At 44.1% G+C, this 18,345-nt stretch overlaps 1 protein-coding gene across 1 annotated transcript; it reads right to left on the reverse strand.

Annotated features, from left to right (window-relative positions):
• Nucleotides 1–5,110: 5,110 nt before the first annotated feature.
• Nucleotides 5,111–12,016, reverse strand: LOC120372131 (probable G-protein coupled receptor 83). The gene is made up of 4 exons (XM_039488908.1): nt 11,216–12,016; nt 9,078–9,203; nt 6,495–6,628; nt 5,111–5,936 (listed from the first exon to the last, which is right to left on the reverse strand). Exons 1-4 carry the CDS (start codon nt 11,594–11,596, stop codon nt 5,312–5,314), a joined length of 1,266 nt encoding a protein of 421 aa, XP_039344842.1. The 5' UTR covers nt 11,597–12,016; the 3' UTR covers nt 5,111–5,311.
• Nucleotides 12,017–18,345: the final 6,329 nt, after the last annotated feature.

Here is an 18,345-nt window from a genome sequence, read left to right on the forward strand (position 1 = left end):
TCACAACATTAATAACCGGTGTGTTACTGACTTTTATTTGATACTTCACACAACATTCTTTAAAGATAAATACTATGACAGCAATGAGTTAGGTTTAGTGAGTTTTTCAGGCTTCACAGGAGTTGCTGATAGAACTGTGAAACCTTTGCTGATAGGCATTAGGGGGTTCCTTGCGTCAGAGATGTGAAGTTAGAAAATGAATGTAAAAATAAATGGTATTTAGCCCTTGAACAAACTGCCACTTAATGACATGTTACTTGCTAAGAGTATGTGTACATTACATGTGTGCGTTAGCCAGAGATATGATGTGAAATATATTCCTTCCTGTAATGCAAAGATCAGCAACTTTTGGCATGTAGCCCACCAGGGTAAGCCCCCAGGCCAATGGGAGCTGCAGTAAGGGTGGCTAGCACATCCCTAAGCCCACCCCACTTCCCGCAGCCCCCATTGGCCTGGAGCGGCGAACCACGGCCAGTGGGAGCTGCGATCAGCCGAACCTGCGGATGCTGCAGGTAAACAAACCGGCCCGGCCTGCCAGGGAGCTTACCCTGGCGAGCCGTGTGCCAAAGGTTGCCGATCCCTGCTATAATGTATTTCTGTAATATCTAAGAGATCAAAACTAAGTCTGTAGCTAAGAAAATATGTACCATAATGATGAGCACTGTGCCAGCGCTGTTGCCCTGCTCTGCTTATTCCATATATTATGTGAACATGTATAGTAAGCACATCAGTGGGATTGGAATGTCCTTTAGCCAGTGCAGATGAAGCTTTGTTTTATGGCTTTTATTTGTTTGTTTGTTTTCACCTAAGTATCTCCTTTCTTGGGTGTGATTTTTTTTTCACATGGCATTTGCAGAACATTTCAGTGTTTGGATTTTTTGACTTTTCACTGAGCTTCATATTGTTAGCAAACAAGTGTGTCTCCAGTTTAGTTAACTTGTCCTTAAACAAGGGGCATTATGTCTAAAAAGGAAGTACTAAAAATAAATTGAGGCAGTTGGAACTTTTTGGACCTGCAGTTTCAAGCTAAGGGCTGGCCCCTACAAACTTTAATTTACAGTAACTCCTCACTTAAAGTCATCCCGGTTAACATTGTTTCATTGTTACGTTGCTGATCAATTAGGGAACATGCTTGTTTAAAGTTGTACAATGCTCCCTTCTAACGTTGTTTGGCAGCCTCCTGCCTTGTCTACGGCTTGCAGGAAGAGCAGCTCGTTGCAGCTAGCTGGTGGGGGCTTGGAACCAGAGTGGATCGGCAGCCCCCTTATCAGCTCCCTGCTCCCCTAGGTTCCCTGTGCAGCAGCTGCCGGCAGTTCAGCTGTCCCTCCCCCCACTGCCATGTGCTGCTCCTGCCCTCTGCCTTGGCGCTGCTCCCCAAGGCTCCTGCTTGCTGTGCGGGGGGGAGGGAAGGAAGAGGGGGGCTAATGTCAGGGTGTCTCCCTCCCCCCTGCACCCTGCTTACTCCATCTTCCATAGAGCAGGGGACACACACCAGGGCTCAGGATGGAGGGAGCTTGCTGCAGCTGTGGTCTCAGCAAGCTGATCTAATTAACAAGGCAGTGTACTTAAAAGGGAAATGCGCATCTCTCTCTCTCTTACACCCTCCATTCCTGCTGCCTTGTAGAGTGAGAGAGTTAGCCCTTGAGGGCTCAGCCAATTGCTAGTTCATCATTTAGCAGTAAGGGAAATATCCTCCCCTCTGACTCCTCCACCTCATCCAAGCTTCACAATCATCATCACTGTGTACCCATATAGTCTTTTGTCTGGTGAAAAAAGTTTCCCTGGAACCTAACCCCCTCGTTTACATTAATTCTTATGGGGAAATTGGATTCATGTAACATCATTTTGCTTAAAGTCACATTTTTCAGGAACATAACTACGATGTTAAGTGAGGAGTTACTGTACTTCCTGGGTCCCAATGACTTGAATGCAACGTGGTGTGGTAATAAACTTTGTGCTCTTTCACCACAGCTCAAACTTATCCCAGTGAGGTGGATACCATGTAGGAATCATTGCCGGCAGTTTTACAGAAGTCTGGTGAAACAGTTGTGCTGGATGTGCAAACTGACATAATTAACTGCATCAAAATCTTCCCAGTGTAAAAAGATGAGGATTTTTCATATTTTTAAAAGAACCCAGCACTGAGATGAAAATGTTTCAGTAAACTAGTGTCCAGACCAATGTCATTCTCTGGTTTTTAACACCACACAACTTGGATGTGTTAATGTTTCAACCCCCTAGTTAAAAGGCACATGCCATTTACACAACAATGCAAATCCAGCCAGTAAAATTGTGTAAACTAATATTAACATCAGGTTTACGCTACCACTTGTATATAACAAATTAAAATGAAAGAGTAAATTGTTTACATCCCTTGTGCAAACTGATTTGTACTCTGTTTACATACATCTGCTTGTCAGAGAGTTTACTCATTAAGAGAGCAGGCACACAAAAGTCCATATAAATCACTATTTTCCACACCGTTCATCTAGATGAATACAAGGTTTTAGTGTCACATACTTAATCTTTGTAAAAAGATTTGATTTCTTGAATTACCTTCAATTCTATGGTACATCTTCCTGTATAATATTCTGTGTGCAAATGTGGGATGGAAAAGGCACTGAGTAGTTAAGGCAGAGTACCGTCATTAATAATACAAGAGGAACAGAAAGTTTATTAAAGAAATTTGGGATAAAAATGAAAATGGGCTTTTGATATCTTAAGGAACATGACATCAATATTTCCTTTTATCTGGTATATTTTTGGTTCTTCCCCATAGCTACAATTGCTCTCCTAACCTGCAATGGATCAGAAGAGGCATGAATGACACAACCTAGTTGTTCCTGGGTTTCCTGGTTTCTTTATTAATGACCAATGAATTACCAGGTTACATAGTCCCAGTCTGTTTCAATAGCAAAGTACTTTTATTTCCACTTTAAAAAACTCTCTAAAATTCTTCACCCAATTTAACAGTGGGCGCAGATGCTCAGCTGGGATAAACTGGCTGTGATAAATTGAATTCAGTGGAACAATGCTGAATTACACCAGCCAAGGATCTGGCTCAGTATATATTACAGTTACGCCTTTGGTTAATAAAGTGAAATGTAATTATTCTTTTCATATTTCAGATAGAAATAGCACAGTAATATATATGAATCTAATTCTCCTCTCATGCCAGTGTAATCTGAGAGGAAGTGTTGAAATCAATAGTTCCATCAGTGTAAAACTGATGTGAGAGAACTGCTGATTTATTGTAAGGAAGTGAAAAATGTTAATACTCATTTATGGGGTAATTTTTCAAAGCTACGAATGGTGATGTGCTCACATGATGCCCATTGATATTTACCGTTATTGAGCCAAATTCAGCCCTAGCATAAGTAGGCATGGTGCCCACTGACTTCAGTAGAAACTGCAGCTCTATACACCAGGATGAATTTGGTCCATCAGTTGTCTAGATCTCTGTACCCCTTTTTGAAGATGCTCTCCTGAGTGTTCTGAAACAGCATATCTATTGACTATATTTTCAGACATTCCCCTAAATGAAATAAGTCACAAGCACAATAGCATCACTAGTGTAAACTGCAGTGTTTGGAGCCACTGCTGTAGCATAAGTTAGTGGGGTTTTTTAATATAAGCGTGAGTTCATATCTGAGTTTGTGAATGACTTCAGCACCATTTAATTCCACCATTTCTGTTTCTCAGCAAGTATGAAAAACCTGCACATTTCTCTCTTAATTCGAAAAATGATTTTTTTTTAAATGCGGTTACCATCTGGCTTTTTGCAAAGCATCATGCTTTGTTCAACTGTCAAAGTGCTAGCAGTTGGCATGTTTCCTATGCTGGAAGAGTCACTAATTGTGGAAAGTGACATTAGAATGACAGACAGTCAAAGGCCCACCTCTGAAGCTTACTAGCCAAGCTATGAATAGTTCAGATACACCTTTATAAAAATCAAAAGATTAAAGCTATACCTGTAAATAATTTTAATCTGATTTAGGAAAAACCCCAATTAGTGACAATAATAAAACACCATTTTGGTTTCCTTAGCAAATTGATAGCGATAAGAAGTTGCTAGATTGATATAGCCCTGGAGGCTGCAAAGTCTGATATTTATCCAAAGAGCAGGTACAAACTGGATAACAGAAATGTAAATCCGTCCATATTCTTCACAGACACCTTGGTAAAAGCACTTCAACCATAATCTACAAGGGTGAGAGAGGGAGTTTAGACTCCATAGCCCTTTCAGTCCTTGGGCTCTCCGTTGAATCTGCCAAGATTGCCAATTGCAGTGGTAGACTCTGTGTTGTGGACACCTGTCCATTAGGAGCTTTACTGAGATCACCAGCTCATTTCACATTGGCCAGTGAAAAGCTGTTGAAAGGCAATGACTTTGGCTCACTCCTAACCTGTGTTAGAGTCAAATATGCGATTTAGTAGTTGTAGGCATGAAAGACCTCATAAAATGAAATATGCTATGAACTTTTGAACAAAAATTAATATTTTTTGTGTGTGGAGAATAGAAAAACCTGGCAGAGTAGAAAAATTGAGAAATCCTCTTAAACAATTTCCTTTTACAAGTCCTGTACTCGACTGAGACCCAGAAGTCTTATTTGCATGTGTTTAATCTTGAGAGCACATATTAAACTGTGCGCAACTATAGATAGGAGTCAGTTTCATCAGTTCCTTAATTCTTGTAAATTACCTCACCGGTGACACTGTTGCTTGATCAGAGATTGCAAGGTAAATTTTCATTTGTATTTTGTTGCAGCTACTAATAATCTTTATGACCAAAGGAACTGTATTTGTTTTATTCTTGGTGTATTTTGCATACACCTAGCTTGTGTTCTCATTTGATCATTTTAAATGTTATTGAGAAGCACTATTGTCTGTGGTGAAGGAATAAACACTACACTAAGCAGTTCAGAATAATCAATTGTCTTGATTTAAGATTACTTTTTGAAAGACAAACATAATATACTGGATGTGCCTACCATTCAAATAGTAGGCAAAGTCCCTGGGACACAAATCCAAAAGTGGTTGTAAAAGTTATGAATCAGTCTTGAATAAATTAATAAATCAAAAGTATTAAGTTATTTTAGTTTGTTCATTTTCTCCATAAAATAAACTGTCACCCCAAAGTATATATAGTAGTAATTAGGTCTTCTTTCTCCTAAGTTTAAAGGCTCTATATCCCATTACCCAGTCTGTGCAATTGCTCCTGATTGTGATTGTAACTTAATACAAATAAATGTAATATCCAATTTTCTAGATTCAGGACCCAGGGAGCTCGATTAACTGTCAGTTCAGTGGCTTAGCTCCCTGTCACAATTGGCTGGACGCTGGATATGTCTGTCTTTGCAGAGTTTCTTTGGGAAGATGCTCTTGCTTTCTGAGAGCAGCTGCCCCTTTTATAATGACAATTCTCAGCCCAGGCATGCCTGAAAGGAGGAGAGATGGACTGCAGTGCGTGGCTCTGGGCTGCATTTTTTCGCCGGCACACACACAACAGGGACTTGAGCTCAGAGCGGAAGCTCTCATTGAGCCAGCAGTAAATGAAGGGGTTGTAGCAGGTGCTGCTCATGGCAAACCAGTGGAAAGCAAAGTACAGAGCATTGTTGCTGTGGATGGCCCTGCTGGAGATGAGCACCAGGTAGCAGTTCAGTGGGAACCAGCAGACAGCAAAAACCACCACCACCACCATTAACATCTTCAGTGTCATCTTCTTCTTCCTCTGATGGGCAAAGTATTGCTCCATGGTGACGTCTCCAATGGCATTCCTCAGCCAGAGCTTCTTGGCTACCATTGTGTACGTGATGGAGATCACAAGCAAGGGCAGGACATACAAGAGTACAAAAGTAGTCAAGTCCAGGTACTTCCAGAAGAGATCAGCAGGAGGAGGGAAGCTGGGGAGACAGACCATTCGTATAGTTCTGTTCCTGGAGCACAAAAGGAGAAAACCCGTCAATTCCACAATCATAAGCATGTAGTACAAAGGGGATAGGCCTCTTATAAAATAAGATAAGATAGCTGGGCACATATGGTAAACAGATAGAGGAATTCATTCAGACACATGGATTAGTGCATCTTTAAGTGAACAACTTCAACTCAAATTTGGGCCAAAATGTAGATTTTTATTTACTTTAAAAAAAAACTTTTATTAAAGCTTCACGGAAAAACAAAAACCCTATTCCAATTTACATCTGTCAATTCTAATGGAAATAGTTAAAATGAACCTCCCTCTGCAGTGTCTGCTGCACTGAAAAAATGAAGATGGAACTGACTAATAAAGATAAAAGTGACTCCTTTGATTTTCATTGAACATTGGAGAGAAACTCAAAGTGGAAACATGCTGCTTGAACTAAATGGTTTTCCAGTTGCCAATTTTCAGCTAATTTTTACTAACAGAAAAAAATAAACATGTGTGTTTATAATTTATGGCTGTTAAATTGAGGCAGCTCCTTAAAAAAAACACTACCCCTGTTTATACATCTTACCCAATATCAAATCTTGCTAGATTCTGGTAGATGGCATGGGGCAGAGAGAAGCAGCTGGCCATAACCCAGATTATAATGATGCAAATTCCTCCTTTAGCAATTGACATCCGGGGTTTCAAAGGGTGCATTATAACCTAAGGAGGACAAATAGTTCAGAGCATGTTAAATCTTCTCATAGCAGGCTTTAAAAAGACTCCATTTGAACCCTTCTGAACTGATAACAACAGGACTAACTGTTCAAAAACATAGATTAACTCTGGAATGTGATGTATCGCATCAGCAGCCGGACACTTCCCTCCCACCTCCATTGCTGAATTTAGCAGCAGCTAGCAAACATGTTCACAAAGACAACAGACAAAGTCAGCACCAATTACTATGGGAACAGATCAGGCTTTAGCTGTAAGTGATGGTAATGTAACAAGGTCATGTAACAATGATGCCCACATTGGCATTCAGTTGATGTGAAAGAGATTTTTGCGGATTTGATGACTGTGGGGACCAATTTTAGTGCCTGGCCCATTGAAGCCTACCACATTTACATCAGAGCTGGGTTTAGCCCCAGACTGTGTTGGCGATGGTGTGGCACAAATGTGTGTGTGTGTGTGCGCGCGCGCGTGTGTGTGTAACAGCTGCTTTATTTTCCACCCTCCTGCTCATTGCTTTTGCTGCTCGTTGCTTTTGCTGCTGAAGGAAGCTCACAAGAATCATGGTCTAAAAGTCACCCTGACTGCTACTCTTTCAAATGCTATTATAGCTTTGCATTGTGTAGAGACCTGGAAAGCAAAACTGACGCAAGTCTTCCACCGCTGAGGCGGCCTGATCTTGTGGACTGAGTGCAGGGTTGGAAATAATCCCAGCTTTGACAATGATTCCATCTGGGCACTAGAGCAAGTCGCTTCACTTCTCTGGGCCTCATTTTTCCCCATCTGTGAAGCAGGGATGACGATACTTACTTCACAGGGCTTTGGAGAAGGATATTTAGGGTGTACAGTGCCTAGAAATGTAAAGTTCTCTCTAAATACAAATTATTGGAACAGCTTGCAACGTGAAGAAACACATTGGGTGCCACCCACAAACACAGCTTCAGAGACCAGCCGTGATGACCTTTGAGCAACACAATGCATAGATGATTATGTTGACCACTGACAATGAAAAACGCCTATTTAAATCATCCCAACCGTCTCTTTGCTAATGAAGGTTTCTTCCCTCCACTATTTTCTTGAGTGCTTTTTCCAATTATCAAAGTCCCAAGTGATAATAGGGCTCCCATCACTTCTTTTGAGCAGCTGCTCCACACTCTGATACATCCCAGGATTAGAAAATAAATTCATTTCAGGAAATGACTTTTCCTTGCTCAGTTGCATCCCCTTACTCCTAGATATGTCCCATTGGACTTTTGTTAAACAATTTCACTCCTGAGCTATTTAAATCCTGCCAATATTAGAGGAAGTTATCATGTTCTCCCTTAGTTAAAATAATATTTATGAATTGCTAGCAAAGCTAAGCAGTCAGACTAAGGCTCTGGTTCTTATTTCCCCAACCATTTGCAATCTTTGATCATGCAATATGTAAAATATGGTATTTCTAAACACCTTTCTTGTGAAATGCAATGCTTTGCTCTTGAGTGTTATAGTGCTGGAACTTCTGGTGACCGAATGGGGAAATTTATTAAACATTAGCAGTTTAAAAAAAAAAACATTTTCCAGCAGTTGCTTTCATTTTCTCACAGCAGCTGGCATACACAACTGACAATCTGAGCACTTAGTGGGGTTCGTCATTCTTTTGGAACTTTGTCTAACTGTAACATTTGTCTAGTGAAATTTCTTGTCAGTAATAGCTGTTAATATTAATTCCAACTGTGCTAGAAACAATGGCAACCCACACCTGAGTGCACTCTTATGCAATTTTATATCCTAGTGCACAATAGTTAGGGTCAGAAACAATAATCTGGATCCAGTCAAATGCTAAATTTATTATCATCCATGGAAAGGAGTAGGTATGAACTCATGTTATCTGATGCAACAAAACTGTAGAGGTTTTTTTTCCTTTCACTATTTGCAGGGAACAACTTTGTAGGGGAAAAAAATAGGTCCAACTTCAGCTGAATATACAGGAAAATTCTATACATCTGATAAAGTGGGCTATAGCCCATGAAAGCTTATGCTCAAATAAATGTTAGTCGCTAAGGTGCCACAAGTACTCCTGTTCTTTTTTTTCTTTGTACAGGAAAATGGTACAGTCCTGCATGTTGCCAACTCCACGCACCCAAAAATCATGAGTTGGGCCACAAAACGTCATGAGTGGCTTAAAGACCATGCAATTTTTTAATTTTTTTTTTTAAATTATTTGTATTTGCTTTCTGGGTTTCCATCCTTCAGGTCACCCTCGGGTCATGTTTTCAAGCTTTTCTCCACAACCTTAATGCCTAGAACTTTTTTTTTTTTTTTTTAAAGATAAAAGCTGAGATGCTCATGAAATCACAGGGCACAAGGTGCTGGGCTTTAACAAGTTGAATACTGATTGTTTTCTCTAAAGTATCCCTACATTTGCTAGAGTTTAAATTCAGGGTTATGTGATGCATACCTGGTGTCGATCCAGTGCAATGGCTGCAAGGGTAAGCACAGAAACATGGACAGAACAGTACTGGACAAACCGGCTTATGTGACACATCAGCTTTCCGAAGACCCAGGTACTGCTTACGAATCGCACCTGAAGAACAAACAATATTTGAACTCACAGGCCATGCCAAATGTAGATTAAAACAATAGGCATCATCGGTAAAATCAGATGGTGGATGCAAAATGAGGATATTAGTAACCTTGCCTTCCAGGGTTATTGTGAGAATTAAATAGTTAATATATTTATAAAGTGATGTTGATGTACCATACCCATTTTTGCAGAAAAGTAAGCTGAGGGCACAAGGGGATCAGAAGGAGAGTGCAGAAATAGCAAACAAACAAATCTGTCACAGTCCTGTGGGGGTGGGAGGGGGCATGCTGTTGATACACGTGTGAAGTCACTGGAGTTATACTATTGTAATCAAGAAGAGAACTGGGCCCTCTGAGTTGAGAAACCAGATAACACTATAACACTGATTGCCTTCCTCGTGGATTTTAACATTGCACTTCTTATTGTGGATTATTTTATGCAGCATGTGGATGCTATGTCTAATCACACTGACATCAGTGGGATGTGGATGTTTTGAAAATGATCTCCTCGTGGCATCACAAACTGTCATGGAAAGTAGTGCATGAAGCCTCCTATTATTCCCAATGAGGTTTTGTTTGTTGGTGTTTGAGCAACAACTGTGCCATTCACACTATAAGAATCCCACGCTGCCTGGCGCAAAGTCAATGTAGGGATTTTTTTTTTGTGGGGGAGGATAATTGTAATTATTACTTTTTTCCAGCAATGCCCCAAATGTTCTAGGTGCTGTACAAACGTGAAAGAAGGCACCATTCTTCCTCTACAGAGTTTACATTTTCATCCTAGTTGTCTTACTTTTTTAAAAGTTCAGACTGAACACTGGGGAAGTTTTTTTGATGGTGACATTACTAGACTGGAAAGTCTCTCAGGGGACATGGGGGAAGCTTTATTATCTGGGATATTAAAGAAGACTAGACAAAGCCTTCCAGGATATACAGAAGGGAAAATTATGCATTAGCATGCAGTGGACTAGATGGGACTTTAACTCTTCCCTCTCATTCTATTCTTTTCTTTCCAGATTTCATTATGAAGACAAAGGCAATCTAATCCCAGAGCTAATAAATCCAATCACCCAAACCCAGGAGTTCAGGGGTCATATTCCCCCAGCATGGGAAGCCTACACAGTCTGTGTGAAGTGGCCCCGACTCAGCACACACGCAGCCATTCCCTTTGAAATCAACCTGTTTCTTAGGGACCTTCACAAGGACAGACACTGCTTATTCAGTTTCCACAGAAAACTGGGTGTACTTCACAGTGCAAAGCCTTCCCCTCTTCTTCATCCTCAGATGAATAATAGGAGTAAGACGCCTGTGTCTCCCCCTGAATCCTGCAAGAAAGTCAGGTTCACACTCCACAGCTTTATCTACTCTGCTTGGGGTGCATGGACTGCCAAGCCCTGCTCGCTCCAGCAGGAAAAAGAGAGAGAGAGACTGAGTGTGTGGCAGGACGAGGTGGACAGATTCCTGCGTGGCCCGGGGAGAGGGACGAGGTGGAGGAGCTAACCATGGTCCCTACTTGAGCAGGCAATGCAGGGATATTTATTTTTATTCCTTGGAAATACAGAAGGTGAGGGAGAGCGGAAAGAAAAAGAAAGTGGTCTCTGTTCAGGCATTGATTGCGTATCCCCCATCCCCGCCACAGACACACAATCACAAACACAATGAATCCACACACCCCTCCCAGAGCCCTGACACACAATCTCTCTCTCTCACACACACACACACACGCGCGCGCGCATTTTGCAAACCTGACAGTAAAGGCTGCGGGGCAAGACTAGGACTCGCTTTCCAAGTTAACTCTCGGAAGTTACCGTCCGACCCCCTCGCTATAAAGCTCTCTGTGGCGCTCTCCCGCCGCAGCGCTGCTGCCTGCTCGGGCCGGCCCATAGCACGCGGAGCGGGCAGCGGGTTCCCGGGAAGGGGCCGGCGGGGCGGCAGGGGGCAGCGGCCCAGGCAGAGCGTTGCTGCCCCAGGCCGTGAGCCCCGGGGAGCTGGTGCGGGCGCCGCGCCGCTTACCAGGGTGAACGGCGTGTTCAGGAGGGTGATCATGATGTCCGCCATGGCCAGGTTGACGATGAAGAGGCTGGTAGCCGAATGCATCCTCTTGTTCTTGATCACCACGTGGCAGACCAGGATATTGCCGAAGAGCGAGATGCCGATGATCACCGAATAGGCCACGATGAGCAGCGCCTTCACCGTCCGGCTCTGGGACTCCCCTTCGTACCGGGTGCCCCTGTCAAAGTCCCCCAGGTCGTCCAGGTCCAAGTCGCCGTGGAAGAAGGCGGATCGGTTGGGGAAGCCGTAGAGGGCAGAGAAGAAGTCGGAGCCATTGCGGGCCTGTGCCCGGCGGTAGGGTTTGGCGATGTACTGCAAGGGGAACCACACGTGGCTGCTCATGGCTTCGAAGCAGCGGCGAAGTTCCCGGGGAGTGGGAGCGATTCTCCTCCGCTAGGCAGGGCAGCTCGGCGGTGGGAGCCGGGGGCAGAGCCCGGCTTGCATGCTGGGGCTCGTTTAACCGCGGCAAGCCAGGCCAACTCTCAGTCACTTGGGCTCCAGGCTTCTGCCTCCAGCTTGGCCGCTTCGCTCCTTCGGGGGCTTTGCTGCTGCTTCCCCGCCACCCGCCCCGGCAGCTTGCTCCCTTGCCTTGTCACCGCGTCCTAATGCCGGTCACATCTCAGCCTCCCAAACTGCTTCTTGGTGCAGTGTCTGCCCTGGAGAAGGACCCCCCGCCCGGACCTCGTCCGATCCCAGGGGCCAGTACAGCCCTTCCCGCTGCTCTCAGTCCCTGCCAGCATCGCTCCGCTCCGCGCTGGAGGCGGCGGGCAGTGACTGGGGCTGAGCGGGCCCCGCTTTTCCTGTTATATGCAGCCGGCTGGATGACATGCTGCACGTGCGAGAGCCAATGGGCTCTGTCTCCCTCTCCCGACTTGCCACTGAGGTGGGTTTTACAGCCCCAGAGACGGCCGGGGGGGGGGGGGAGGAGCGCGACAACTGTAGAGTTGCAAACTGGCTGGAGCGGGTGTTTTTAATCCCCCCTCCCGCCACACACACACACACACACACACACACACACACACACACACACACACACACCCCCGCTGCGGGAGGGGAAGCTGCTCGCCTGGCTAAGCCCCGTCCTTTCGCAGACCCACAGAAGCGCTCTGGCTCCGGGCAGCCTCCAGGTTACTCCCTGGGCCCCCTCGGGACTGCCCCTGTGCCTGCCGAGCACGGAGTAACGGGGCCGACCGAAGATAGGGGGAAACTCCTGATTTGTCTTTATTCTCTCCCAGGAAAGAAACAAAAACCGACCCCCGACCACCATCCAACCCTGGACACACGGTGCCTTTCCCCCAAGCATTGGGCCGGTTTGGGGCTAAGTTAGGGTGCCCAGATGTCCCAATTTTATAGGGACAGTCCTGATATTTGAGGCTTTTTCTTACATAGACACCTGTTACCCCCCACCCCCTGTCCTGATTTTTCACACTTGCTGTCTGGTCACCCTAGGCTAAGTGCTCATGTCAGGAGGGCTCTAGCCATAGAGACTATTCTGGCTGTGGAGTTGGTTATGTAGGCATGTCAGTTTAGGTTTGTAACCTCCCAGTTCCTCCTCTTCTCTTCCCCAGCCCACCCCCCCAAGCACACAGGTTAGGCAGGCAGGTGCAGTTTCATTTCCCCAGGGACTAACTCTGTGCTGCTGTCTCTCTGTGGATACTGCTCCTCAAAAGCCCCTGCCCCAAATGGCAAGGGGTGTATAGAGATCCTACACACAGTAATTAAGGAGAAAAGCCCCCACCCCCAAAGATACAGCAAACAAGCAGGGGAGAGGACGAGGTAGCAGTAAATCCATCATGTTGATTAAAACAGGCAGTAGTCACAGCACGCCCCATGCCTAGCTGTCCTCTAGTGCTTTGTAGGCATCCCAGCAAAGAGGAGTTTTTAGAAGGGATCTGAAGGAGGGTAGGGGACAGATTTCATGAGATGCTTCTCCGAAGCATTAAAGAGCAGCATGAAAGTGATTGTGAGGAAAAAGGACTAATAAGTGATGACGGCTGGCTGGCATGGTTGGCAGAGCGGAGGTGGAAGCTGACACATATTAGAGTTTATAGGTAAGATGAAGCTGAACTGTGAAGATTATTAAAGTACAGTAGCTTGTTTCTGATGCAGTGATTTCCCTACACCCCCCCTGAATTTCCCCAACACCCCCACCCAGTTTTGTGAGCTAGTTACATACCAATTTAGTAACTGTTTGGAAATCTGAATTTAAACTGAAACATTAATACACACTTTAAAAGCTTATATAGTGTATGATAAAATATGTGTAGCTGAAAAAGTATAATAGATTTGAAAAGTATGAACAGAGACTAGCTTCCTTGCTTCCTTATACAGCTGTTGTTTTTTATGATGTCAGTGCATTAATTTTGGTGATGTTGGCCAACCTAACAATTTCAAATGATGATTTGTAAGCAAAGTCTAAATGAGCTCTCCCTGACAGCCAGTGATGAGCTGGGGCTGGGGGGAAAGGCTTCAGGGCCAGATTATATTTACATTCACACCTAATCTACCTAGGTATCCAGCAAGCAGAGCTGTGTTGTCCAACTGATAGATTTTGGCTGGGGCTGGGTTACAAACCACTTGAATGTGGGGGGAAAGGGGGGATGAAATGTTGTTCTTTTTGTATGAGTAAAGGGCAGTAGAACTGTACTTAGCCTGTGATGATTTGAAGGCATCAAGAGAGAGGGTGGGGACCTGTCCCTCTCCACTGTTTAAAGACAGAGCTGATTAGGCTCCATAGATAGTCTTTTGTTCTGTTAAGTGACCACTGCAGGTCTACGTGCTTAGTCCTGTTGTGGGGGCAGTGTTCCTGTGGGTACAATGTTTTTGTGTAAGAGACAGCCCAGACTGCACTAGCAGTGAGGTTACCCCATTGAGAGCTCAGCTGAAATCACTGAGAGCTGATGGAACCTCAAGAGACCAACTCGCAGAGGTCACAGTGGCAGGTGGCAGCAGAAGGTGACTGTGCAGGGCCATTGGCAACAGAGCGGTAGAGTGAACAGTGGCACAACAAACAGCCGTGGCAGAGCGAACAGTGAGCAGCTGGAGGAACAAGCAAGGTGCCGTCTTGTCCCCCACCTGGAAGGTGTACTCACGTGAAAGCACCTCTGAACTCTGAGTCTACTCTCCACTGACCAAGGACAACACCAGTGAGTGGAGTGCAGTGGAGGGGAAAGTGAGGGGCACGTTAAGTAAACATTTGTTTGTTGGACTATATTTTAGTCACTTTGCTCCAGAATGCTAGATCTGTGACTGGGAATGGAAACGTATATAAATGTTTTCTAGTAGGCCAAGATTTTTAAAATGCATTATTTGCCAAGGTTGTTATCTCACATTGTTGCTATCTTGAAAGGTCATTATGTTGGGGAGTTTCTGTACTAAACATTTTTATTATTATAATTAATTTTTACATAAGAATGGTCATACTGGGTCAGACCAATGGTCCATATAGCCCAATACCCTGTCTTACAACAGTGGTCAAGGCCAGGTGCTTCAGAGAGAATGAACAGAACAATTAATCATCAAGTGACCATCCCCTGTTGCCCATTCCCAGCTTCTGGCAAACAGGCTAGGGACACTCAGAGCATTGTGTTGCATCCCTCCCCATCCTGGCTAATAGCCACTGATGGACCTGTTCTCCAGGAATTTATCTAGTTCTTTTTTTAATCCTGTTATAGTTTTGGTCTTCACACCATCCCCTGGCAAAGAGTTCCCTGAGTTGACTTTATACTATGTGAAGAAGTACTTCCTTTTGTTTTTTTTAAAACCTGCTGCCTATTAATTTCATTGGGTGACTGCTAGTTCTTGTGTTATGTGAAGGATTAAATAACATTTCCTTATTCACTTTCTTCGCACCAGTCAAGATTTTATAGACCTCTATCATATCCCCCTTAGTCATCTCTATTCTAAGCTGAAAATTCCCAGTCATTTTAATCTCTCCTCCTGTTTCATACCCCTGATCATTTTAGTTGCCCATCTCTGTACCTTTTCCAATTCCAATATATATTTTTTAGGATTGGTGACCAGATCTGCACACACTATTCAAGGTGTGCATGTACCATAGATTTATATAGAGGCAATATGATATTTTCTGTCTTATTATTTATCCCTTTCTTAATGATTCCCAACATTTCGTTTGCTTTTGTGACTGCTGCTGCACATTGAGTGGATGTTTCCAGAGAACTATCCACAATGACTCCAAGATCTCTTTCTTGAGTGTTAACAGCTAATTCAGATGCCATCATTTTGTATGTATAGTTGAGATTGTTTTCCAATGTGCATTACTTTGCATTTATCAACATTGAATTTCATTTGCCATTTTGTTGCCCAGTCAGCCAGTTTTGTGAGATCCCTTTGTAACTCTTCGCAGTCTGCCTGGGACTTAACTATCTTGAATAGTTTTGTATCATCTGCAAATTTTGCCACCTCACTGTTTACCCATTTTTCCAGATGAATATGTTGAACAGTACTGGTCCCAGTACTGACCCCTCAAGGATACCACTATTTATCTCTCTCCATTCTGAAAACTGATAATTTATTCCTACTCTTTGTTTCCGATCTTTTAACCAGTTAGTGATCCATGAGAAGACTTCCCTCTTATCCCATGATGGCTTACTTTTCAAAAGTCAATTTAATTTTTTTTTTAATTTATATTTTTTTAGAAATCTAGACCTGTTATGCGTTTTGGTGTAACTTGCATTATTCTTATGTTAAATTTGCATTATCCTAACAAAACATATACTTTATTCATATCTCTTTGGTCCTGACACCCCCCCCTGTAAATTCGAACACCCCCCCCCTAATTTCAATTCCTGGGGAAACCACTGTTCTGATGTGGTGGAGAAAGGGATCCAGGGTGAGGCATGCAAAGGTGTGGTGAGTGATGTAGTCAGAGTGATGAACCAAGATGATCTTAACAGCAACATTTTAAATGGACTTGAAGTGGACAAGCTTGTATTTGTTAAGGCCAGAAGGGATGGCATTTATCGAAACACAAGATGGTTTTAGTTTTAGCTGTGTGGACTGAGAGCCAAGACAGAATATTAGAGAGGTTGTGTAGGAAGAAGTGGCAAGATTTAGACATGGTCTGGATGTTTGTGTCTAGAGAGACGGCCGACTCAAAGATAACACCTAGATTATGGATGGAATAACAAGGAAAATGGTGATGTTGCCCACAGTGACTAAGCAAGGCGAGATTGATTTGAGGGGAAAGATTATGAGTTCACTATTGTCCATGAAGACCCAGGAGCGCCGCCAGATTTTTTGCGCCCTAGGCGGTGGAAGGTCCCACCCCCAAAATGCCAGCCCCGACAGAGGCGGCGGAAGGTCCGGCCACCGCAGTCACCGCCTTGCAGATGTTAATGCCCTAGATGACTGCCTAGGTCGCCTAATGGGTTGCACTGGCCCTGTGAAGACCTTAAGGTGACGGCAGGACATTCATGAGGATATGTTCAAAAGGCAGGGCAAGATTTTAGTTTGGACAGACGGAAAGAGGTCTGGAGAAGAGAGGTAGATAGATCTGGAAGTAATAAGCATAAAGATGATAGTCAAAGGGGTGTTTTTGAATAAGCTCTTCCAATGATAGGCTGTAAAGGGGAGAAGGAGCCAGGCCAAGGCTGAATGCTTGTGGCCCCCTTAGGAAGGCTGGAGAGGGGATGAGGAGGACCCACCAAATGAAACACTACAAGAGCAATTAGAGAGAGGGAGGAGAATCTGGAAAGACAGCATTATAAACACCAAGAAGACCGTATTTCAAGAAGAGATTTTCATTGGTGGTGAAAGAGAAGAGGTGGTGTCACATGGGGAATTCAGTGAGGAGGGAGAAAGCAGGTTCAGGGAGGGGAAGACAAGGAGGTAGAACTTTATCTGTACAACGTTCTGAATTGCACAGCCCCCTTCCTTGCTATCAGAGAAGCTCTTCAGTTTGATCCCTTGACTGGAAAGTTCCTCTGTGTTAACAGGGACCTGTTATGTGGAGAGGAGGAGTAGACCAACTAAAAAAGATCCTGATTCTTATTTGCCAGACAGTGATTCTACAAAGGGCCAGAGTGCAGAGCTATATACAATTTGGAACTGAACAATACTGTTAATATTTTTGTTTCCCTTTGAAACTGGAAGGTTTCTCTGTGTCAGCCAACATGAGTGGGGATATGAGTGCATGCCCGCACAGCTACCCCACAGGAGCAGAAACCTAACATCTCCCCACTGCCTGAGCACCAAGAAGGGAAGAGACACTGGTCCCTGCCAGAGCTGCAGCAGCAGTGTGGAGCTTAGGAAAGGTGGAAGAAGGCTGACCTTGAGATTCCCACCATTTCTGGAGTAGCAGGAGTAGCAATGGGCTAAACTGAATCTCCTCTTTCTTCCACTCCTGTACTAGGCTAAGCTCCAGCCAATCCATAAGCCAGGAACTGGTCATATGACTTCCAGACCAGTTATATAAGCCCCACAGGTGGAACAAACAGCAGCTCAGTCTGCTCAATGTCACTCCAAGGCTTGGAACTCTGTCCTGCCTGATGGCGGCAACAGGCTCCCCAGGCCTTAGCCTGCTCCAGCCCTACTCTTGCAGCTGCCCTGCTCCTAGTCCTGCTCCAGCCTTGCTCCACCCATGCCCTTTACTCCTAATTCCAGCTCTGACTGCTAGGCCTGACCATCTCCATCCCAGTTTCTGACACTAGGCCTTGGATTCAGCAAGCAGCAGATGAGAGAGAGAGGACTTTAATATCCCTCAGCCCCAGGCACTCTAGTTTCCACTTGGTGATATTGGAACACACTGTAGGAGTGACGTAAGAATGAGGACAGGAGGCTCTGGGGGTAGGGACAAGTGGCATGATAGAGATGTTGTATTCTGACTCATGGCTAGAAAGGGTTAAACAGCTTGCAGGCTGAATGACCCAAAGCCCATCTTTAAAGTGATGTTAGAAAGGTATGCAAATGATAATTATGGCCACTCATGCTAAATGGGCTAGAACTTTGAAATTCAAACCTATATTGTTAGAAGTAATACTAATTGTGTGTATCTTAGATGCTACATAAAAAGACAGTTCCTGTCTGTCACTATAACTATTGATTCAGAGATCAAAAGGGAATATTAACAT

The sequence above is a fragment of the Mauremys reevesii genome, linkage group 9 (genome assembly GCF_016161935.1).
Source record: "Mauremys reevesii isolate NIE-2019 linkage group 9, ASM1616193v1, whole genome shotgun sequence".
Taxonomy (NCBI): domain Eukaryota; kingdom Metazoa; phylum Chordata; order Testudines; family Geoemydidae; genus Mauremys; species Mauremys reevesii.